The 25,359-nt window shown below is 39.9% G+C and overlaps 1 protein-coding gene across 2 annotated transcripts; it reads left to right on the top strand.

Moving 5' to 3' along the window:
• Positions 1-44: 44 nt before the first annotated feature.
• Positions 45-24,308, top strand: SPCS2 (signal peptidase complex subunit 2). Of its 2 annotated transcripts, none has more exons than XM_070383720.1 (5): positions 45-263; positions 14,890-14,973; positions 15,571-15,731; positions 17,823-17,957; positions 23,525-24,308. In XM_070383720.1, the coding sequence occupies exons 1-5, from the start codon at positions 60-62 to the stop codon at positions 23,709-23,711; spliced, it is 771 nt and encodes a 256-aa protein (XP_070239821.1). In that variant the 5' UTR covers positions 45-59; the 3' UTR covers positions 23,712-24,308. The 2 variants fall into 2 exon arrangements, with proteins under 2 accessions (XP_070239821.1, XP_070239822.1); XM_070383721.1 differs by lacking the exon at positions 45-263 and adding an exon at positions 9,558-9,656.
• Positions 24,309-25,359: the final 1,051 nt, after the last annotated feature.

The raw sequence follows: 25,359 nt of genomic DNA, 5'->3' as shown, positions 1-25,359 counted from the left end.
AGCCTCGCGGCCACTTCCGCTAGCAACCTCCCGTCAGCCAGCCCCAACTACGGATCCCGATGGACTCCGCGCAGTACGTCACGCCGTCAGTTTCAGCCAATCGGCTTCGGACAAGTTTAGGAGGGGAGGGAAACGCAGAGACAAGCAAGATGGCGGCGGCAGCTTCTCAGGGCGGGAGAGCCGGTGGTGGCGGAGGCAGTAGTGGGGCTGGCGGTGGCTCCGGCTGTGGGACAGGCAGTAGCCGTAGCGGTTTACTGGACAAGGTGAGAAGTCGACTCTTGGGGACAGTCGAGGCCTGGGGAGCGCCAGGGAGGCGGCGAATCCTTCTTCCTATCTCGCCCCCCTTTTCTTCTGCGGCTTCTCAGAGGGAGTTCTCGTTGGTCCACCGTGGGAAGCTTAACTTGCGCTTGTAGCCAGCTCCCTACATACCTCAAACCTGGGCTCTCTCCTCTTGAGGACTTTTTCTCTCTGGGAAGTGTTCCTCCTAAATGCTGGGCACTACAGCTTAAGATAGTTGATTATTCCCACGTTTCAGAGCGGCCATCGCTTTTCCTCGGTGGTGCTGGGGGGCCACTGTTTAATCTGTTTATTTCACGGACAGGGAAGATTGAATCTCGACTGAATGAAAGCAACTCTTCGAAGTTAGTAGTCTCCAAACTCCCCACCACGACCGCCACACTTGCATGCTGTTACCGATTCCAGAGTGCTCTTGGGTTTTTGCTTCCTGAAGTTTCTAGGCTTTTTATCCCGATACCCGAATACTGAACTTCGAGTACCGACTTCTCCTACGGCCTAACTGGAAGTCTTTAAGATTTATCTTTTTTTTTCCTTCTCTTTCTACACCGCTCCCCCCCCCCCCGCCCCGCACCTCCTCCCCCTCCTTCTCGTTTGCTACCAGGCCAGGTGAATGTGTCCTGGATGAGTAGGATGCATAAGCTTGCTACCTGTTCACGCTGACCTCTTTTCCCCTCTCTCCATCCAGTTTTTTGGTTTTTTTTTTCCTTTTTAAAATGCGGACCTGGGAACAGGGACTTAAAAAGGAAAATTCTCCTGAGTTGGGCTTTCTTGCCCTTTACATAGCATTTTGAAAGAAACAATTGCGTGGAGATCTGGGTCCTAGTACTGCTTCTGCCTCTGGTTGTGTGACCTTGAAATGTGCTTGTTCTCCCTGTGTCTTATTTCCTTATCTGTAAAATGAATGTATCCTAAGGTTTCTTCCAGTTCTCTCATTGTAGGGTCCTGGGTCAGTTTGATGAGAAATGATAAACTTGGGGTTTTTAACATAGGATTGTTAACTTTTAGTTGAAAACAGCTTTCAGACTTCTGTGTGTTTAACACCTGCTGAGTGCTTAAGAAATGAGTAGGTGATCATATTGAGGGGTTCCTATCCAAATCTTTTTGCTTCTCTTTTTGGGTGTCATTGGTTTTGAATTACATGGGCTTCCCTGGTGGCTCAGACGGTAAAGAATCTGCCTGCAATGCTAAAGAACCTGTCTGCAATGCGGGAGACCTGGGTTTGATCCCTGGGTCGGGAGGATCCCCTGGAGGAGGGCACGGCAACCCCCTCCAGTATTCTTGCCTGGAGAATCGCATGGACAGAGGAGCCTGGCGGGCTACAGTCCATGGGGTCGCAAAAGTTGGACACGAGTCAGCGACTAAGTATAGCACCCTTTTAGGGCTTCCCAGGTGGCACAGTGGTAAAGAATCCTCTTGCCAGTGCAGGAGACACAAGAGGCTCAGGTTCCTGGGTTGGGAAGGTCCCCTGGAGTAGGAAATACTATTCCAGTATTCTTTGCCTGGGAAATCCCATAGCTAGATGGGGTTTCCTGCTAAATCCCATTGGCAGGTTACAATCCATGGGGTCATTAAGAGTCAGACGTGACTGAGCACACATACATACACACACTCTCAACCTTTAAGAGATAGGAACATGTTCTGTCCTGTTCTGTCCAGCAGTTGGGATGGGAAATATGAAAAGCTATATGAAAGTATTGGGGATTGATAGTCACTGGTAATTGTTTTCCTGTTGGGTGAGCACCTCATGGCCTGTGTTCATTCTGTTCCACTGAGTGCTCTTGCTTTTTTCTCCACTTCAAGCAGATATTAAGCATGGACAGTCTGCTAAGGCAGTGATTACCGAAAAGTAACATATGAAGATTAGCAAGTCATTTAATGTCACTGTTTTCCTTTCTTCACCTGAAATATTAGAGTTTGGGGGAGAATCAAATGAGATGATATGCATGAATGACCTCTGTAACTTAAGAGTATCTAATTCAGGCATATAATGGCAGAGGAAAAAAATAAAAAATCCTGCTGTCAAAAAATACTCTGTATAGCAGAGTATAAGTCCAAAATACTGAACATAAAAGAATTTGGCATTCACTTGTGCACTTCTTACGAAGTTAAAGAATGATCCCTGAGATCCATTTGAAAAGGGGTGGGAGCCCTGGTGGAGCTGGGACCTTACTTTGAGAGACAGATGGCATACCAGGTAAAAATGTCCTTGAACAAAGGTGTGTGGTTGGCGCCTGTTGTTTCTCAGGTACTCTGTTGACCGACTGGAATCAGATAGAGAAGGGCATGGATTGCCTGAAGTAGGAGTAGGGAGCCTGCTGAAGCTTTTTGAGTCTAATATATTAAGTGGTTTTAGAAGAATCATTCAGATAGTTGGGAGTGGTAGAATTTAAAAGTCTTCCTATAGGCCTCATACCATACTGCTGTATGGGGTTTAATACAAAAAGAAAGACATGTTTGAATTCTAGTGCAGCATGTTGAAAACTATATGGTGTAGGATAAGTTATGTGGTATTACTGAACTTAAATTTCATATACATATACATCAATATTACTGCTTGGAATATTTTGGGGAGGGCAGCATTATATACATTGATGAATATTAAGATGTTAATGCCCTTTTGCCTAATTCATGTGTAAACCTGATGTCTTTATGTAAAGTAATCTTTATGAGACTTCCCTGGTGGTCCAGTGGTTAAGATTCTGCACTTCCAATGCAGGGGGTATGGATTTGATCCCTGGTTGGGGAACTAAGATCCCACATGCCAAATAATGCAGCCTAAAAGTAAAATGTTTTTTTTTTTTAAGTAAAACTCAATGAGGAACAGCAGTCCTATGTTCAGTAAAACAGTAATAAAAGAATGACATTCAATTAAAAAAAAAAAAAAGAAAACTATATGGTGTAGGATAAGTTATGTGGTATTACTGAACTTAAATTTCCTTATATAAACAATGTGGATGCCCATACGTAATTGTGGCTTACTGTGAATATTGTCATATAATAAATTGGTATATGGTCTTTGTGAAGGGTTATAAAAACAGAATGACAAGGTGAGGAGAACCCTATCTTGCTAGCAGAGATAGATGAAAGGCTTCACAAAAGAGAACGTTGGCAGAATTAAGCAAGAAGTGAGGGGCCGAGGAGAGAGAAAATAAATCAGGAGCTGTTCAGGTGTTTTTACTTGGAAACCTTGATTTCAGCCTTACATTGAGTTGTTCTTCCTCTGAAGTCTTTAGCATTTATTGCACATGGGAATTTAGCTGTCACTTACTATGACATATTGTTTTGTATCCTGCCCCCAATTAGTATGTCAGTTTCCTATGAGAGGTTCTTTGTGGTGATCAGCATAGAGTAAGTACTTGAAGCATTGAATTTAGCAAAGAGAAAACTTCATATCTGCCACCCCAGTCTTCAGAAACTGCTTTAGAGAATGGTGCTTCTAACTGTCTGAAAACCAGGTACTGTGGAAGAGAACATGGAGAAAATGAGGGGCTGTTACTTTACATTTCTTTAATTCGATTTTTTTTTTTTTTGGAGGGTTTTTATTTTCTTGCAGCTGTGGTTTTATTTGCCAGAGAAATGTAATAAAGAGATGCAAATGTGCTTCTGGTTTTCCCTAAACAGATGTGAGTTTCTGCTCCTTTGAAACTGACTTGGAGAACAAAGCAATTCTAGCTTCCTGATCTTAAAAATAGATATGCAAATATAACCTTCCAGCTTCCATCACAGAATAACTTAGATCATTATGATAACTTATTTCCCCAAAATGCATCCAAGTATTTTGTTCTATGTAGCAGGCTATAAAAAAAAATTTGTGTACTTAATCTGCTTTGGCTGTTAAAATTGACATGTGGTATTAAAGCACCAGGGCTTCCATGGTAGCTCAGACAGTAAAGAATCTGGCTGCACTGTGGGAGACCCGGGTTTGATCCCTGGGTCAGGAAGATCCCCTGGAGGAGGAAATGGCAACACACTCCAGTATTGACTGGAAAATCCCATGCACAGAGGAGCCTGGCGGGCTACAGTCCACAGGGTCACAAAGAGTTGGACTTGACTGAGTGACTGACACTACTACACTATTAAAGCATTCTTTTCAGAACTGTATCCAAATTTTAATCTCATAGCCGGATTTCTGTCTCCTGGCTGGATTTTTTGGCTATTAAAATTGATGTGTGGTATTAAAATATGCTTTTTAGAAGCTGTACCCAGCCCTTTTAACTTCGTATGTGGATCTCTGTCTCCTGGCTGAACTGTCAACCTGATCTTAGAGCAGAGTTTTTATACCTTTGTAGTTGAGAATATAGGTTCCGGTGCCAGGCTGGCTGGCTGGCTTTGAATTCTTGCTCTGCCACTTATCAGAAGTGTGTTCTTGGGCAAAATAATAAATCTCCTTGTATCTCAGTTTTCTCATCTGTAAAGTGGGGATACTAATAGTTTTTACCTTAAAAAGTGGTTTCTGGTACATAGAAAACATTGAACGAAACAAATAGCTGCCACTAACTAGCTAGTTTCTCTGGACTTCACTTCTTAGATAATATTTTTTGTAACGTGTTATGAATACTATTTGCATCAGACCCTCTTGGGGTTTTAGTCAGACCCTCTTGGGTTTTAGTTAAAAATACAAACTTCTGGACCTCATCCCAGAACCGAATCAGGTTCTCTGGGGGTGGGGCCTGGACAGCTGCATGGTTTCACACATAGCTATTCATTTATTTTTTTCTTTTACATTTTAACAGTTACATCCAGGTTGAGAACGTCTGTCTTAGATGACTTTTTAAATCCCTACTGATTCAGACATTTTAAGATTTTTTTTTTCTTGTTTGGTTTTCAACTATTCTGCTTAATCAGTAGTGATTTCTCTAACGTGTTTGTATTGAAGAGACCTTGAAGTTCATCTGTTCCAACCTCCTCATTTTAGAGACATAGATACAGACATTGATACAGTTGGAGAGGGAAAGATGAAGCACTTTATCCAAGACCACACAATCAGTTACAGTTCCAGAATCTGGCTGCCCAGCTCTTAATCCAGTACTCTTACCTTACTTAGCACATTGCCTTTCGTACTGGAGCAGACCATGTTCTAGCTAATGTAGTAGTGGAAAGAGCATCTGATTTGAAGTTGGAAGACCTAGGCTGAAACCATGGCTTTGTCACCCACCAGCCATGCATCCTTAGACAGGTCATATATACTCTTCTGCTCTCTTCAGTGGGATCTTTGCTTGCCAAACTTGAACAGGGTAGTATGCCTGTACCCTAACCAAGCTCTGACAGAGTGAACAGTTTTATGGCACTACTGTGATGCCTGTTTTTGTGTTTAAAGAAATAAGATGCTGACTTTTAATTGCATTTTGCAAACCAAACTTTAAAAACATGTCAAAACTCATTATTTTTGATTCATTAAAAAAGTTTTTCATATCAAAGGACATTATCAAGAAAGTGGAAAGACAGTCCACAGCATGAGAGAAGATGTTTGCAAGTCGTGTATCTGATAAGGGTCTAGGATCTAGACTATATAAAGTGTCTTATAACTTGATAATAAAAAAGACAAACCAATTTTGAAAAGAATAAAGGATGTGAATTGATGTTTCTTCAAAGAAGATACATTAATACAAATAGTAAGCACATGAAAAGATCTCAACACCATTAGTTACTAAAGAATGCAAATCAAAACTGCAATGAGAAGCCACTAGGATGGCTATAATAAAAAAAGAAAAATAACCATTTTTGGTGAGGATATGGAGAGATTGGGAGCCTCCTGCATTTCTGATGGAAATGTAAAATGATGAAAAAGTTATAACTCAGCATGTCCCACTATAGTTATGAACTCAAGAGAATTGAAAATGTGTCTACACAAAAACTTGATCATAGCAGCATTATTCACAATAGCTAGAAGGTGGAAGCAAGCCATAAAAGTGTGGTATATCCATGCCGTGAAGTATTACCTGGCCATAAAAAGGAATGAGACACTGACACAGGACACAATACAGATGAACCTTGAAAATATACTAAGTGAGAAAAGCTAATCACAAAAGGCCACATATTATATGATTCCGTAGATGATAAATGTCTGGAATAGGCAGATTCATGCAAGCAGAAAGTAGTGGTTGCCAAGGCTGGGAGTGGGGTCATGGTAATTGGAATAACTGTTTATGGGTATGGGGTTTCTTTTGGGGATGATGACAGTGTTTTGGAATTAGATGTTGATGGTTGCATAATGTCGTGAATAGAATGAAAACCATTGCACATTTTTATATGATGAGTTTTCTGATACATGAATTAGATCTGTTTTTAAAACTCATTCATTTTACAGCGTTTATGGAGTGATCTTTAAAGCATCAAGTTATTTTTTTTTAACTACTTACTCATCACTGTATAACACAGTGGTATCATAGATGTTAATAACCTCTGACAGCCCAGCTCCCTGTTTTAGCTGTTGCCTGCACTGTTTCTCTGTTCTGACTTCCATCTTGTCAGATCTCAATAGTGGTTTTTCTTATTACCTGATCTTGAGTATATGACTCATTGATCACTTCTTTCTTGAAATATTTTCTTTGTGTGGCTTTTAGAATGCCACTTGCCCTGGTTTTCCTCCTCCACTTATCTGTCTTTATTGTTGTTAGTTTTTTCTTCCTGACCTGTAAGTACTGGCAAGCCCCTGGCCCTGTCTGTGTACACATCCCAGGGAGATACACAGTGTCCTGTCTTAAATACTGTCTGTAAGTTAATAACTTCCACATTTATGTTTTCAATATACACCTCTGCTCTGAGCCCCAGATTTATATGTCTCAGTGCCTGCTTGCCATAGCTGGAGCCAGTCTACTTACCTCTGCTTACTTAGCTCCACTTACTTACTTCCACTTACTCTGGTGTTGCCAGTAATGTTCATGCTCGTAATTAACGTGGTAATTTCTAACCTGCAACTTAACTCCAGTGATAACAATAGATAGTAATAAGCCACTATTAAGAAGTAATTTTCTTTGGAGTATTTCTTGGCCATTTTTATTAAAAAAGAAAAAAAAAAGAGATGGAAATTGAAGATTATGTTACCAGAAGCTATAATATCTGTTTTTGAGATATCTTGGTATTTCTGAATTGTACTCTAACTTAGATGATAGTAAGGGGCTTCAGCTGGAGAAGGCAATGGCACCCCACTACAGTACTCTTGCCTGGCAAATCCCATGGACGAGGGAGCCTGGTGGGCTGCAGTTCAAGGGGTTGCTAAGAGTCGGACATGACTGAGCGACTTCACTTTCACTTTTCACTTTCATGCATTGGAGAAGGAAATGGCAACCTACTCCAGTGTTCTTGCCTGGAGAATCCCAGGGATGGGGGAGCCTGATGGGCTGCCGTCTATGGGGTCCCAAAGAGTCGGACACGACTGAAGCAACTTAGCAGCAGCAGCAGCAGCAGCAAGAGGCTTCAGCAGTACGTGAACCGTGAACTTCCAGGTGTTCAAGCTGGATCTAGAAAAGGCAGAGGAACCAGAGATCAAATTGTTAACATCCGCTGGATCATCGAAAAAACAAGAGAGTTCCAGAAAAACATCTTTATTGACTATGCCAAAGCCTTTGACTGTGTGGATCACAATAAAGTGTAGGAAATTCTGAAAGAGATGGGCATACCAGACCACCTGACCTGCCTCTTGAGAAACCTATATGCAGGTCAGGAAGCAACAGTTAGAACTGGACATGGAACAACAGACTGGTTCCAGATAGGAAAAGGAGTACGTCAAGGCTGTATATTGTCACCCTGTTTATTTAACTTCTATGCAGAGTACATCATGAGAAACGCTGGGCTGGAAGAAGCACAAGCTGGAATCAAGATTGCCAGGAGAAATATCAATAACCTTAGATATGCAGATGACACCCCCCTTATGGCAGAAAGTAAAGAGGAACTAAAAAACCTCTTGAAAATGAAATTGGAGAGTGAAAAAGTTGGCTTAAAGCTCAACATTCAGAAAACGAAGATCATGGCATCCGGTCCCATCACTTCATGGCAAATAGATGCGGAAACAGTGTCAGACTTTATTTTTTTGGGCTCCAAAATCACTGCAGATGGTGATTGCAGCCATGAAAGTAAAAAACACTTATTCCTTGGAAGGAAAGTTATGACCAACCTAGACAGCATACTGAAAAGCAGAGACATTACTTTGCCCACAAAGGTCCGTCTAGTCAAGGCTATGGTTTTTCCAGTGGTCATGTATGGATGTGAGAGTTGGACTGTGAAGAAGGCTGAGCACCGAAGAATTGATGCTTTTGAACTGTGGTGTTGGAGAAGACTCTTGAGAGTCCCTTGGACTGCAAGGAGAACCAACCAGTCCATCCTAAAGGAGATCAGCCCTGGGATTTCTTTGGAAGGAATGATGCTGAAGCTGAAACTCCATTACTTTGTCCACCTCATGTGAAGATTTGACTCATTGGAAAAGACCCTGATGCTGGGAGGGATTGGGGGCAGGAGGAGAAGGGGATGACAGAGGATGAGATGGCTCGATGGCATCACCGACTCGATGGACATGAGTTTAAGTGAACTCCGGGAGTTGCTGATGGACAGGGAGGCCTGGCGTGATGTAATTCATGGGGTTGCAAAGAGTTGGAAATGACTGAGCGACTGAACTGAACTGAAGCTTCCTCAAGACAAACATCATTTGCTGCCCAAATTGAACTTTTTTTTTCATATTTTGAACTTACTGCTTTGTGATCATTTTGCAAATGTGTACATGTGGGAGGTAGGGGTGTGTTGTTTTCAACTCAAATAGTATCTCAGCTTCTGAGTCTGCCATAAGTTTTCATAATCTTATTTTGGTTTAGAAAATTCTGAAATCACTATTAACTGTAGAGCTTAAACATCTCAAACTCAGCATGTGCAAATGGGTGTTTCTCATCTTTCCTGCTCAGTTCCTTCTCTTGGAAAACAACATGACCGCTTAGTTATCTAAGCCCAAATTCTAGTCGAGTGGTCACCTCTGTCTTTTCTCTTTCACATTTTTTGTACCTAGTCTGATAGTAAGTCCTGACAGTTGTACCTCATAAATATTCCCTTTTCATCCGCCTGCTGCTGATCTAATTCAAGCCCTGCATCTAAATCGGGCCCCGTCTGATGAGTCTATCTCCAGTGTTACTCCCCTCCAGACCTTTTGCTAAGTTGCCTCTAAAAATGACTTTTTTAAAAAACACAAATTGGTGTCTTGTTCACCTGCTTAAAATATTCTCCATTGCTTGTTTCAGAATCAAGTCCCTTAACCTAGTGAATAAGGTCATCTAGGATGTGCTGCCTCTGTCATGCGCCACATCTCCTACTACTACCGTCTTTGCAGCCTGCAGCCACCATCTAATCTGAGAGAGGCCAAAGAAGGGAGAAAAAAGGTTTATTAATATTTTTTCAATCCAATATTAATAAGAAGTTAATACTATTTCTTCGAGTTCCTTTAAAATCAGAGCAGGGCCCTTCTGTTGACACAATTTACCTCTGGTATCCTCATCTCTTCAGTGTGAATTGAGAAATCCTTTGAGTCTTACTGCCCAGTTGTCAGGCTAAGGAACTTTATGAAGAAATCCACTGAGATCTTTATCACTGCATAACTTTACTTCTGTTTTCACTGTACTAAAATTTTTTAATTCAAATTTGCAATTGAGAATCATAACTGAAGTTGAATCTTTGTGATGTTCTCTAAAAGCCATCAAATGCCTAAATTTTGTGTATGGTTCATCATCAAGGTTTGGTATCAGATATGCTGGCTTGATAAAGTGTTTTGTGTTGATAGTGGCAGGGAAGTGATTTCTTTAAGATAGGGCTTTTTGAACCATATTTTCAGCCAAATAGCAGTTGGTTTCCAATGGAGGAAAATGGAAAATTCCAAATATTTTATATCCTATAGGTTTTGTTGGCATATTAAGATTAAAATCTTTTTAAGCTTTTTTTTTAGTTTATTAACTATAATTTATTAGATAAAAATCAAGATACTTTATGTGGCTGTCACTTCAGAGATCTGTTTCCTTTTGGTTTTCATGGCTAATAATTCCTTTCCTTGTATTTTGTGGGAAGCAGTGTAAAGTAGTGAAAGAGTACAGGTTTTGAAATCATGAGAACTTGATTAGGTCCCAGCTTTACTACTTTCTGGCTTTCACCTTGGGCAAATTTCTTAGACAGTTGTTAATGTTATCTGTAAAAAGAGGATGCTAGTCAGTTTGGGCTGCTCTAATAAAAATACCATAAATTTATTTCTCACAGTTTGAGGCTGGGAAGTCTGAGATCCAGTGCCAGCATGGTTGCATCTGGTGACAGCCTTCTTAACTACTTGCAGAGAACCTTCTTGTATCCTCACATAGTGGAAAACAATAGAAGCAAACTCTCAGGTCTTTTTCTCGAGGCATTAATCCCTTTCGTGAAGCCCCTCATGACCTAATTACTTCTCAAAGGTACCACCTCCTAAAACCATCACATTCTGGTTTAGGATTTCAGTATATCAATTTGGATAGCAGGAGAGGGATGGGGATAATGGACGGAGGCTGGAATAGCAAACCAAGCAAAGAGTAACACATGGTATCTAAGAAAAGGGGGATCAGCCCAAGAGGAGGTTAAGGGAACCCTCAGAGAGGTGGTAAAGGGAGACTCCAGGATGACAGTTACACAGTGGGCCTAGAAAGAAATCCACCTAGATTGAAGCAGGTCAGAAGGCTTCCAGATTCTAGGAAGATGAAATTCACAAAATGCTCAATATGACTGCAAATATTGAGAGGAGATTTAAGAACTGGGGAAGAATTTGAGAATATATTGGTAAGAAATACACTGTCTGATTAAAAACAGCCATGATAACAGTAGTAGCTCCAAGGAAAGCAAAAAGCTATGCAGAAAAGGAATCCTAATCTATTACATGACTTAATCTGTGAACAGCATTTATGATCATATTGTAAACTCCAAATAATGATCTAGCAAAAAATTAAGGTATTAAGTAATAACAAATCAATATTGGTCTACTATAACTGTATTCAAGAGATGGTGAGGAGGAGCAGGAAAAGTAAATGTGAAAGTGGTAGGGGATGAATTGGTTAAATCTCATCTTTCATGGTGGGTGAAAAAGTCAGAAGACTTAATGCTGAACACTGAAAATAATAATATAAACTTTTCCCTAAGATACGGAGCTGGATACCCCAAAAATCAGCCTAAGGAATTGAAATTAGTGTCTGGGGAATAGGAAGTGGACAGTGTCACGAGTGTCTCAAGGGAGGGAAAGCAGGACTACTAATTCTTTTTCTTTTTTTTTTAATTTTAATAACTTACAGAACTCTTTAAACCATGTGCGTATATGACCTTGGTACAAATATTAGCTTAGTCAACACTGATTGTTGATTGTGCCCAATATGCATGTATCTCTAATACATAGGGAATGAGGGGAAGAGGAATTGTGTGCCAGGTTACCACATCTGCTATATCTCAGTTGGCAATACTGCCTGTGTATCAGAGCTCCCCGGGATCGCCCTGCTCTGTTATTCACTAGAAGTACCCGCAGGGCCATACTTTTGGGTAAGATTTATTACAGCAAATGAATACAAAGCAAAACCAGCAAAGGGCAGAGGTGAGTAGGAGGAAGTCCAGAGGAAATCAAGTGCAGGAGTCGAGAGTCCTCTCCCACTAAATTTCCATGGGTTTTGCTTAATTCCTTTAGCAACAATGTGATATGATGTGTGTGAAGTGTTGTCTGCCAGGGGATCTCACTAGAGACTCAGTGCCCAAGTTTTTTATTAAGGGCTAATTAAATAGGCACCCTCTCCCTGGTCTGTGCCAAAATTCCAGACTCCTAGAAGAAAAACAGGTATTTAGCATAAACCACGTTGTTTATACAAGCAGTTTAGGCATAGTGAGCTACTCTTTATCACTTGGGGAAAGTTTTAATATCAGTGTAGGAATCCATTTACCAGCCAACCTCCCACATGCCAGCCAAGAACCATCCTTTTACACAGGTTTTTCTAAGGATGGCAATCTAAGATCTATGTTTCTTTTCTACACAGAATTTTCTTGTGATTCATCCTGGGAGGTTCAACATAAAAGAAGCCAACCTTTGCTTTGTGTTATTTATTAACTACAAAGGAAGATAATTCACTCTTAGGGTTGAGGAAGAGAAGTGAGGGAAAGAAAATGGTTTCTAAAATACCTTGAATAGCGGTGAAGAGTACATGACGAATATCATACATTTTAGTTGATGGACAGTTTTTGAGAATGATGGAAAATGTCCACCCTCCTGCCTCTTTTCCAGATGTGTCTCTGTGCTACAGCAGAGATGCTCTTTGCTTTGACATAGTCTAAGGTTTTTCATGTACACCGAATAAATGATGCTCACATCTCTTCAAAAATCAGTTATAAATTTTCTTTGTCATGTAATTGACTGGAAATGTTCTTGTTCCACTTACTGAAGATCCTTCTAGGTACCAGTGGAATTAGAACTGAGGCTATATTAGAACAGATTGTGATGGCTTCTAATGCATTTTATCCCCCCAAATTGCCAAGAAATTATCCTCTGAATTGTAGAGGCAAGTTTCTTCTCTGTAGTGCATTGCAAGTAGTGACGTGTGGCTGAGTTTCTATGAGAATATCATTTTTTTGGAATGAGCCGAAAAAGATTTAATGACTTTCATTCATAAATAATTCAAATTCTGTCATGGATTCTGGCTGTACAGGTTTCCTTCTTTTGCTTGCTGTTACCAAAATGGGATTTACTAAAGTAAGTATAAGCAAGCTATTTAGCTAGATAGCCTGTTAATTTCTTCTTGGTTCGATTTGTGTTTTTAAAATTAGGTGTCATGTTTGATTTGTAGGCTGGCAGGCTGTTAGAATCTTATTACAGCATGCTGCCGGTAGTAATTTCTCAAAGAAAATTCTTGTTTTTATGAGACACAAAGGGGAGAAGCCTTGATTTGAGTTTTAATCACTTGAAGTATGACTGTTTTTTTAGCTCATGCATTTTCTCCCAACAGACTTCACAGTAGTTTTTCTTTTCTGTGAAATAGCATGTAGAATTACAAAATTAAGTTTGATGAATTATATTTCTGTGTTCCTTTAAAATCTCACGTTTTACAGATATTTATTCCATCTCTTTATTTCTCGTCCGCAGTATCTCTGAACTTGTGCTCAATCAGAGAGTTAAATAATGTTAAGATTTCTTCTCTGACCTTCAGTAAAATCTATACTAAAGCCAAATGAATTTTGGATTGTCTGCTGGTTTGTAATTTTTATTACATATATTTGTTCACTTGATCTGAAAAAATTGAGTTAGGCATATAATCTATAAAAAAGGCAGGTTTATCAGATCATTTCTGTACCCTGTTTCACTTAACCTACATTCACATAATCACTTGCATTTGAGAAAAAAAAAAAATTTACAGAATCTCTTCACATGATTAACAGTGAAAGAGGTACACATTGAAAAGTCTCATTCCCACCCATGTCCCTTAGCCTTTTCGGGATATCTGGGTGTACCATAGTTTGTTTAACCAGTCCGGTGTAAGTGAGCACTTGAGTTATATTTTTACAGTTGCAAATGTGCTGCAGTGAATAACCTTGTATATTATTTAATGTCTATGCATATATGGAAAAATTCCCACAAGTGGGAAGTTGAATCCAAGATGCTAAGTTACCTTCTGTAGGTGTTACACCTTTTTGAACTTCTACCAGCAGTGTGTGTGAGAGAATCATTTGCCTTTAATTAGCACAGTATTTGGGAACCTTTATAAACCTATACCGGAGAAGGCAATGGCACCCCAGTCCGGTACTCTTGCCTGGAAAATCCCATGTACGGAGGAGCCTGATAGGCTGCAGTCCATGGGGTCGCTGAGAGTCGGACACGACTGAGCGACTTCACTTTCACTTTTCACTTTCATGCATTGGAGAAGGAAATGGCAACCCACTCCAGTGTTCTTGCCTGGAGAATCCCAGGGACAGAGGAGCCTGGTGGGCTGCCGTCTATGGGGTCGCACAGAGTTGGACACGGCTGAAGCAACTTAGCAGCAGCAGCAGCAGCATAAACCTATACAGATGAGGGAAATTGAAGCAGGCTTTGTCCAAAGTCACATACCTCACTGGTGATAGGACTCAGTTTTTAATTCAAAATGTTCTTTCCAAAAGACTACACTGAATCTGCTCTTTTCTTACTTAAGACGTGCAGGTAAAATGTAAAATGTCGGGAGACAAAAATGTATTAAAGAAGACCATTCTTTTGTTAGTGTCTGGATGGATATTGTCTGAGTTTTGTAGTCGCAGAGTGGTAGGATGAACAAATGCAATTCCTTTCTATTCCCATATTTGGGTAAAATGGGGATGGGATATTTGAGTTCCACTACAGTCTCTACAACCCGTGTCAGTGTTCTACCCTTGTAGATTTGACTTTTCAGCGTGGAGACTGGAAACATCATATGATTACCAGCTGATTCTAGTGACCTAGTTTCCTTCAGATTCATTTTCAAGTGTTTTGTTGTTTAGCTGTCCAACATCAGGAGAGAGAATAAATGTTATGTATAGTTGAGGATGCTCTTAAGGAAGTAGTTCACTTTACTTTTAGTAAGATGCCATGTCTTTTAACGCACAACTTGTCAATTTGTTTTACAGTGGAAGATTGACGATAAGCCTGTAAAAATTGACAAATGGGATGGATCAGCTGTGAAAAATTCTTTGGATGATTCTGCCAAAAAGGTACTTTCTTGGGGGCAGAGGTGAGGGGGAGTGTCTTTTAGTTCATGTACAACTGATGGCACATCTCTTGCAGGATTTTTTCTTTCTGTGCGTTGGAATGACTAGTTTTCAGTATTAGGAATTGAGACAGAAAGCATTTTCTGAACTTTGCTGTATGTATAGGGGAGCATGTGTTATAATTATTACTTACCTCAGATTTCTCTTCAAGTTCTTTAATTTTTGAATTCCAGAAAACTAGTAATCTGTTGTTTTTGAGATTAATTGCCTAGAGGCAAGAGGGTTGAGGGAATATACGACGGGCATGCATGATTGATTATCTCTCTTTTAAAAGGGAAAAGAAAATTTTAGCTTCAGTCTAAAGAAGAAGATAAGGATTTAAAAAAATGTGTCAGAAGTTGATGAGCTTTTTCTCTGTGATTTTTGTAAACACATTTAGTCTTTTTTTTTTTTTTTGCTCTGAGTGGCAAAATCCTGATTGCAGAGAACTACTTGGTCATTTAAATGATTATCATAACTTTCATCATGGAAATTAAGAAGAAAAGCAGGTACAAGGAGGGAAGTAATCCTACTAGCTTGGTTCCTTGTTCTTCTCACTAGGTACTTCTGGAAAAGTACAAGTATGTGGAGAATTTTGGTCTAATTGATGGTCGCCTCATCATCTGTACCATCTCCTGTTTCTTCGCCATCGTGGCTTTGATTTGGGATTATATGCATCCCTTCCCAGAGTCCAAACCTGTTCTGGCCTTGTGTGTTATATCATATCCTTTAAGCTCAGGTTTGTTTTCTACTGACAGTTTTTTTTTTTTAAGTCTCTACTGATATTCTTCTCTGCTTCCTACAAAAAAAAAAAACAGACTTTCACTTTGGGGCCTGCTGATGTTAGGATTTAACATTATGAAATGTGAGCATCTCTAAATTTGTTATAATTATTGATATTTTAGATGCAATATGGTTATTTTATTTTTAATTCTGTCAGTTACTAATGTAGAGGTTATAATCTAAGTGTGAGCACCTAGTAGCAAAACACACAGCCAGGCTTCCCTGACCTTCACTATCTCCTGGAGTTTGTTCAGACTAATGTCACTTGAGTTGGTGATGCCATCCAGCCATCTCATCCTCTTTGTACAAACTGATCTCAAATCATAGTCCCAGAATTTGCACCTTGACTCTTTTCAGCATCACACAAACCAACCTATTAGGAACTTTTTCACAATTAAGGCAGTTCAAAAGAATATGCCATGGGTTCTAGAGACAGTTCCCAAAGGAGTTCCAAAGAGGTTTGAACAATGACAGCAACCTTATTATAATTATATGGCCTCCCAAGAAACTGCCTTGATGGAATTTCTTTTGTTTGGTTATACTTGTTTAAAACAAAACAGGATCTTGCCATTTTTATAATCATACCATTTTTATACATAATAGTAATGAGTACCATTATAAATGTCTTCTGTGTGCTATACTCTAAAATGTATATATCAGATCAGATCAGTCGCTCAGTCGTGTCCGACTCTTTGCGACCCCATGAATCGCAGCATGCCAGACCTCCCTGTCCATTACCAACTCCTGGAGTTCACTCAGACTCATGTCCATCGAGTCAGTGATGCCATCCAGCCATCTTATCCTCTGTCGTCCCCTTCTCCTCTTGCCCCCAATCCCTCCCAGCATCAGAGTCTTTTCCAATGAGTCAAATCTTCACATGAGGTGGACAAAGTACTGGAGTTTCAGCTTCGTTCCTTCCAAAGAAATCCCAGGGCTGATCTCCTTCAGAATGGACTGGTTGAATCTCCTTGCAGTCAGGGGACTCTCAAGAGTCTTCTCGAACACCACAGTTCAAAAGCATCAATTCTTCGGCGCTCAGCCTTCTTCACAGTCCAACTCTCACATCCATACATGACTACAGGAAAAACCATAGCCTTGACTAGATGAACCTTTGTTGGCAAAGTAATGTCTCTGCTTTTGAATATGCTATCTAGGTTGGTCATAACTTTCCTTCCAAGGAGTAAACGTTTTTTAATTTCATGGCTGCAGTCACCATCTGCAGTGACTCCAAAATGTATATATAGCATCACTAAATCTAATGACAATCCTAAAAAGTCTGTTTAATTGCCATTTTAGAGGCAACAGTGTTAAGCCTTGGAGTAAGGAGTAATTTGTCGAGGTTACGTTGGTTAAAAACTAGAATTGAAATTTAGGACTCCTTTACTCCAAAGCTCATTCACTTTGCACTGTTTAAATGACATATGTACACAGAGTTCTTATGCCAGTTTCTGGCACACAGGAACCCAAATATGGTAGCTAGTACTGTCAAAAACTTGAGTTTAATAATAAGCCTACATGTATGTACGAAGTAATTGTTCTTACAGTAAGCTAAACTGTTGTGATTGCCCAGCTAGCTTACTTAGTAGAGCATGAGACTCTTTAGTAAACTACTTTAAAGTTAGTTTCTCTTTCTTTTAATCACCCTTGAAATTGGTTATGTGGTCAAGTCCGCTTTGGTTATTTGTTTTTTATTGTATGGAGAAATGAACACAAGTCTTGACAAACCGGGTAATAGAGGATCTTCTTAGATATGTTGTCCTTGAACAGGAGAGAGAGAGCTGGTTTATGCCCTCTACCTTTTTCCTTTCTTCCTGAGATGTTCTTTGCAGAACTAACCAGAGAGATCCTTGCTTCTCTTGCAGTAAACATAAGGATGAATACGAAGTAATTAAAATTTCAGTGTTTTTACAGCAAGACAAAACTGTGTTCTTTAGAACTATTATGGAGGTTTTTGTAGCCCTTGCTTGTCAGTTTGTGTTATTTCTCTTTTGTGTGTATGTTGTGTATTTTCCCCTTAACTTTATCTGCACCTATTTTGTGATGATGGGGATCCTGACCATATATACTTCGTATAAGGAGAAGAGCATTTTTCTCGTGGCCCACAGGAAAGATCCTACAGGCATGGATCCTGATGATATCTGGCAACTCTCGTCCAGTCTCAAAAGGTATGACTATCCTCACAGATTCCTAAATCCTGAGGTTGGGTTTTGTCTGGGTGTTTAGTCATTATCAACAGACTATTATATATCTACTCTTTGCAGATCAGAGTGCTAGTCATATAAAGTGAAGAAAGGATTATGAATGAACTAGAAGATTTTTCCTGTTGCACTTCTGAGATTGTATTATCACAGAAGTGCTCTGAGGATAAATTGTGAGAGAAAGTAACTTTGGTGGAAGAATGAAGAACAATTCTGTTTCCTTGTGGCCAATAAATGGAGCCAATTAGAGAGCAGAACTGTAAACTATATATAAAACTATAAAGGCCAGAGGTGTGAAGTCAGTTGTTTTTGAAGAACCACCTTAGCTTCTATGTCTTCTGTGATCCTGACTGCAGTCTGTGCAATCAGAAATCTCTGAAGCAATGCACTGAGCAACTCAGAGAAGCACAATTCAGTCTGTTTTTGACTAATGATAGGTGTAACTTTGTGCAGCTGACACCTCAGGTCTTCTGAGTATCCAGAACTGGGTTCAAATTCCAGCTCACCTCTAGCTGTGTGACTTTTGGTATATTGGGTAAGCTAGTTGAGCCTTAGTAGGGTAAAAATGACTCGTAGAGTTGTTGTGAGGTTGCCAACTGGTATACATAGTTGACTTTTGAACAACAGGAATTTGAACTGCATGGGTCCACTTATATATGGAGTTTTTTCCTTTCAGTAGTGAATACTGAAGTACTGCATGATCTATTATTGGTTGAATCCACAGATTTGGAACTGTGGATACAGAGGAACCATCTATATAGAGGAGTAACTGTAAGTTATATGTGGATTTTCAACTGCAGAGGGTCAGCAACCTTAACACTGCCCCCTTATGGTTCAGCTGTACACCAAACATTATGAAAGCAAGTATCTATTGAGCATTTACTACGTACTGAGTATTGTGCCAACCGCATTGTCTCATTTAAACCTTAGAATAACCCATTTTAAAGATAAGAACACAGGCTCAAAGGGTTTAATTAATTTTTCCATGGTTATAGAGCCCAAAAGTGAATTTAGCCCATGCCTGAACTCATGCTCTCAGTCACCATCCTGAAAACACATGGTAGTGTTCCTAGCACGTAGTAGGCTCTCCAGTTACTCACATATATGAAGGTAAGTGTAGCATCAATGCCATACAGTCTCTCATTACCAGCCTGTGGAGGTGCCTGTGAGGAGGAGCTGGGCTTCATTCTAATGTTGCACCAGAGTTCTTATCTCCTGGCAGGACTCATAGCTGCCATTTTGGTCTCAGCTGTCATAAATCTATACTCTGTATCAGAGCACTAAAGCAGAATTGCAGAATTCTAGACCCAAGCAACATCCTAATTTCATTATATACATTCTGACTTAAATATTTTTTTAACAGCCTTATTGAAATACAGTTTCCACACCATAAAGTAGTTCAGTGGTTTCTTATGTTTTTAAAAATGTTTGCAATCATCACCACAGTCAACTTTAAAACATTTTTATTCTTGCCAAAAGAAACTCTGTACCCTATATATAACAGTCCTTTCCCTGTCCCCTCATTCTCCTAAACCTTAAGTAACCACTAATCTGCTCTCTGTCTCTGTATATGTCCCTCTTTTGGATATTTCATACAGATGGAATCACACAATATGTGATCTTTTGTAACTGGCTTCTTTCACTTAGCATAATATTTTCAAGGTTCAAACATGTTATCAATATTTTATTCCTTTTTGTGCCAAATAATATTCCATTGCACGGATATACTACATTTTCCTTAATCCACTTACTAGTTGAGGGCCATTTGAGTTGTTTCCACCTTATGGCTGTTAAGAATAATGGTGCTGTAGACATTTATGTATAAGTTTTTGTGTGGACAAACATTTTAATTTCTCATATACCTACGAGAAGAATTGCTGTGTCGTATGGTAACTCTTTGCTCGAGGAACTGCCAGACTCTTTTCCAAAACAGCTGCACCATTTTATAGTCCTGCTAGCAGTATATGAGGGTTCTGATTTTTTTTTTTTCACATTCACTGCTGACTTTTACCAGCTGCCACATTGTTGGTGCCTTTGGAGAGGAAATATGCCACCTTGTTCATTCTCCTTGTAGTTAAATACAGACTCACTTCTCTTTGCTTGAAGATGGCTCCTGGTTCATTGGCACTCTGTTTAACATAGCTCCTTTCAGAAGGTTTAATCAGTGATTTCAGTATCCCCGTAAATGATTGTTCCAGGATGCTGGCCTCTTAGTTTTACTTTCTCTCCTCTGAGTATCTTGTTTTCTGCAGTGTCTTAAATACTTACTTCCTTTGAGACATACGCTAGATCTTGGTATTATTGATAACTAATTTCATTTTTTAAATATCTCACTCTCTAACCGCTGCTTTATATTTTTCTAGTTTGTCTCCTCCTTGTTCTCTTGCCCCAACAGTTCTTCAGCCCCAGTGGCATCCATAATCCTTGGAGCCCACCATCTTTTCCCTGGCCTTCTTCTCTCCATTGTCTCACTTGCTCCTTACCTAGCTTTTAGCTTCCGTGGCATTTCTATATTCCAGTTACTCTCTCACTGTCCTTGAGGGTCTTTCCTGCCTTCTCTGTTCTCAAACCTCTTGCTCTCCTCCCCGACTTCACTCTCAGCTTCCTTTGTTTCTGGGGAGAGAGCAGCAGCCGGGAGTCTCCCATCTTTATCCACTTGCAGCGCTCATTACACTCTGCCTTCTTCCTCAGTTCCTATCTGAAGCCTCCTCTCCATTCATCCACTTGATTCTATCCCTTCTTGATTACTTGGTGTTTCCCTCTCTGCTGGGTCATTTTTTCCTGGCATACAAATAAGTTGTAATTTGTCCCAACTGAAAAAGTTGTTTTTCTTCTCCCTTATCCTCCTCACATGGTCTTCTCATTTCTCTATTCCTTTTGTTGTCTTCTCCCATTATCTCTTGGATTTGCTTTTCTTCAGTTCTCTTTCCTCATCCTATATGACCTGTCACATTTGACACAACGAATAATTCTCTCCTTGTTATACTTTTTTAAAAAACTAGACTTCTAGGATACCATAATCTTATAATTCTTATCTTTTTGTGTCTGTTCTTCAGTGTCCTCTGTGATTTCTTATCCCCTTTCTCTAAATGTGAAATGCCACTAGTGCCTATTCCTAGTATCTCTTTTCTGTCTGTATTCACTCACTAGGTGTAATCCTAGCCAGACTTCCAGGACTTGAAATACCATTTGTAATAATGAAGATTTCTAAATCTGTGTTTTCATCCTAGACCTCTTCTCCAAACTCCAGTTATGTCCCAGCTTTCTATTTGACATTGGATCCTAATAAGCATCTCAGAATGAACATATCCAAAACCTAACTCTGCTTGCTATGCCTCATCTAAACCTGCTTTTCCTCATCTCAGTAAAGGGCAACTCCATCCTTCTAGTTACTCAGGTCAGGACTCTGAAATCATTTTGTCTCCTCTGTCTCTCGGTCCTTTGAATAGGTTGTCAGCGAATTCTGTCAGCTCTACTTTCTAATTATATTCATTCTGACCACTTAATATCTCCACCTTGGCCATCATCTCTCAATTAGGTTACTGTAATTATGTCCTAATGGACCTCTGCAGCTGTTCTCCCTGCCCATAGTCTATTTCCAATATAGTGGGCAGAATGATCTTTTTAAAACATAAGGCAGATCAACTCAATCCTCAGCTCAAAATCCTCTCACACAGAGAAAAGCTGAAATCCTAAGCATAGCTTAGAAGTCCATACTTACATAGCTGCACCCTCCACACATTTGCAGACACACCATAGCCTGTGGCTCTCATCGTCTCCCTCTCTGTTTTGTTTGTGTTGGCCTCCTTTCTGTCGTTCAGACATTCTGGGCATGTGCTTGCCTCAGGGCCTTTGCATTTACTGTATTCTGCCTGGAATATACTTTTTCCAGATAGCTTGTTCTCTCACCTTCTTTTAGGCTATGCTCAAACATCTGCCTAGTGACGACTTTCCATATTTAAAAGAACATTATAATTTTTATTTTATTGTTTGTTCCCTCACACACACTAAAAGTCTCAAAAGACAGGGATTTGTCTGTTGTATTCATTGATGTATATCCTTAGTATCTAATACTGCCTAGTCCTGAATACTGGTTGGTCCTGAATAAATATTTGTTGAATTAATGAGGAACTATTTTTTTAAATAAATTAGATTGTGTCCTGCCATCAGAGCCATGGAACTGGGCTCAAAAGTCCAAAAATTACTGTGATATCAACCTGAATACTGGTTGGTCCTGAATAAATATTTGTTGAATTAATGAGGAACTATTTTTTAAAATAAATTAGATTGTGTCCTGCCATCAGAGCCATGGAACTGGGCTCAAAAGTCCAAAAATTACTGTGATATCAGTTAGAAGCAGTTGAGCAGAGCTTGAAAAAATTTTTTGAGGTGTTGAAAGTATTCAAGGACCTTTTCTCCTATCTATCCAGGTTGAAAGTAACTGGCTAGACAATTTATCGAGCTATAATTTTTTTTTTTGAGCACTGGTTAATGATAGGCACTGTTATAACAGTGATCCTATAAAGTGGGCGGGACTTTCCCTCTTTTAAATATGCACAAAGAAATCTGAGGCTCAAGCATCTGCTTCCTCTAAAGGTGATATCAACCTGACAATCCACTGAATATGCCCTAATTAAATGGAGACAGAAACAGGTAGGGGTGGCGGGGGAGGAACATTGGCCTGCCAGGGGTTGATGTCATAAACCCTCTTGAATGAATGGAGATAGTAAAGGCCTTCAAGATACTTTAAGGAGTAGCTAAAAGGGATCTCTGGAATTCATGGAGTAAAAGATACTGCTGGCCTGGGATCAGGGCAGAACCTGAAGCTAGGTTGATTACAGGAAGCAAGGACCCAGCAGCCTGGAATTGGGGAACATCTGTGAAAGCAAGGGTTCTTCTTTATTCATCATGATTTGATTACCTAGCAAGTGCCAAGCTAAGAATAGAAAACAAGACAAAATCTTTCCCCTCAAAAATCCCTGAAACTAGAAAAGAACACACATACGTGATTATCATTTCAATAGATAATTTCATTGACAGCACAGGAGCCTGTCAGACCTAGCAGATGATGGGCACTCAGTATTTGGGTTGACTGATGGATAGTGTATGTATGACAAAGGCAAGACATCTAACTCAATTTGGGAAGGTTTTCCCAGAAAAGTTTATGCCCAAGTATAGTATTAAGAAATGGGACCTAATCAGGTAAGACTGGAGAGTAGTGTCTGCTGACAATACCCTTCTACCATAACAGCAAAGTAAAGGGCAGAAGTGAGAGAAGATAGTCCATGTGATTTAGCAGTCTATGACAAGGTAAAGAAGGCACATAGTACTTAAATCAGGGGGGACATAGCAGCACCTACAAATCAGATTTTTTATCCTGAACGTCCCCTAATTTTTTTTTTTGGAAAGGATAATGCTGTATGTTCCCTACATCACCAGTAGCCTGCTCAGTGCTATTCTTCAAAAACTCTTGGTGCTCTGTTGTTACTGGCTGAATGTCTGTGTTTGGTTTTTGGTTTGTCATCTTTGCCTAGGTTCGATGATAAATACACTCTGAAACTGACCTTCATCAGTGGAAGAACGAAGCAGCAACGGGAAGCTGAGTTCACCAAGTCCATTGCTAAGTTTTTTGACCACAGCGGGACTCTGGTCATGGACGCATATGAGCCTGAGATATCTAGACTCCACGACAGTCTTGCCACAGAAAGAAAAATAAAGTAGCTGCTTCTAAAAGCAGCCATCTTTTGGCTGGATCTTGCCGAATTAAGGGGTGAGGGAGAAAGAAACAGAGAACTTAATATGGATAAAGTAAGAAATGTTAAAAATGTCCCTGTTTTGTCTTGAAATTTTAGCCCATTCTGGATAAATAGAAACTTCTAGCTCAGATATGAGAAGTTGTAGCTCTGATATCTAGCTATAGCCTCTTTGGTCTGCTGATTGCATTGTTTTGATTTGCTTTTCTGGAAAAGCATTTTTGCTAAAAGCCGTACAGACTTCCTCCTTCATACCTAGCAGTACTTTATATAGTATAGCTTTGTGCCATGCAGCATTTGAAGACTCAGTTTTTAAAATTGTTAACCTGTTGCTGACCTTTTTATGTTAATTCCTGTTTCAACAGCTGTTTCCCTTAATTCAGAATACAACTTCTTGTGTATGACAGTTTCCCTTCACACACCATTTTTGTGGGTGTGTATATATCTGACTTGGGGAGAATTGGGGGGAAAAACATAGCTTTTTAATTTGTTTAAGAGAGACTTTCTGCCTGTTACGTTTTGTGCTTTTAACCAATTAAAGAAGCCAATGGCATTTTTAGTTTTATGTTGTCTATGTTTTCCACTAGTATATCCCTGTTGATTTGTTTGTGCCCTTTATTAACTGCCATTTTCTAAAATTTTTTTCAATAAAAGGAAAGAAGATCTGAAAAATGGAGTCATGGTCTTGATGGAAGGAACAGAGCAGTACCTGTTGACAGTGGTACTACATAGGTTTCCTTTGTTTCTGTTCAGTCAGAGGCCCCTGAGAACCTGGAGGTGAGGAACTGCTCACTTTCCAGTGATGACAGTAATGCCACTCAGTACTTACTTTGTGCCAGGTAGTATTCCAAGTTCTGTATGTGTATTAACTCACTAGTGTGCCCAGCTGCCCTAAGAAAGTAGGTATTTTTATTATCCCCATTTTATAGGAGAGGAAACTGAGACACAAAAATTGGTTAATTTGTGTCCACACAGCTAACAGTAGATCTGGGATTTAAACTGTTGTGTCTGGCTCCAGAGTTGTGAGCAGCATCGTTTGTAGTATTTTCCCACTAGGGTCAGAGAAGAACTGGGAGTTGCCCAGATCCTGTGACCTATAGGAATATTGTACTTCTCACCTTGTAAGTACAGTTCCAGCTGAGCCTAATACCTAATACTATAATCAGTTTGTAAGAAACCCCAGTTATCACATCTTCCTCTTTGACTTGGGAATGTTGCCCTATTTAGCTCACACAGTAGAAGATTGTGGCTCAGAAGGTAAAGCGTCTGCCTACATTGTGGGAGACCCTGGTTCGATTCCTGGGTCGGGAAGATCCTCTGGAGAAGTTAAATGGCCACCCACTCCAGTACTCTTGCCTGGAAAATCCCATGGACAGAGGAGCCCAGTAGGCTATAGTCCACGGGGTCACAAAGAGTCGGACACGACTGAGCGACTTCACTTCACTTCAGTAGAAGATTGTGGGTATCACTAGATAGGAAGTTGAAGCCTTGGATTCTGTATTTCCATGAACCTTGGGTAGGCCTTGTAATTCTCTCCTAGTTTCTTCTCCCCACCGCCCACATGGTAATTCTGTTCTGTCAGCCACTTGAAGCTTTCGAAAGTGTAATCAGATAAC

This window comes from Bos mutus, chromosome 15 (assembly GCF_027580195.1).
Source record: "Bos mutus isolate GX-2022 chromosome 15, NWIPB_WYAK_1.1, whole genome shotgun sequence".
In the NCBI taxonomy this organism is placed as follows: domain Eukaryota; kingdom Metazoa; phylum Chordata; class Mammalia; order Artiodactyla; family Bovidae; genus Bos; species Bos mutus.
Note: the sequence above shows the minus strand (reverse complement) of the source record. Positions and strands in the feature narration are given on the sequence as shown.

Bases quoted from the DNA above. Each gene is read 5' to 3' on its own strand.
- SPCS2 (XM_070383720.1), top strand. From the start codon at position 60: ATGGACTCCGCGCAGTACGTCACGCCGTCAGTTTCAGCCAATCGGCTT. The intron at 264-14,889 runs GTGAGAAGTCGA...TTTGTTTTACAG, and splicing joins GTAGCGGTTTACTGGACAAG to TGGAAGATTGACGATAAGCC. The intron at 15,732-17,822 runs ATATCCTTTAAG...CTTTATCTGCAC, and splicing joins CTGGCCTTGTGTGTTATATC to CTATTTTGTGATGATGGGGA.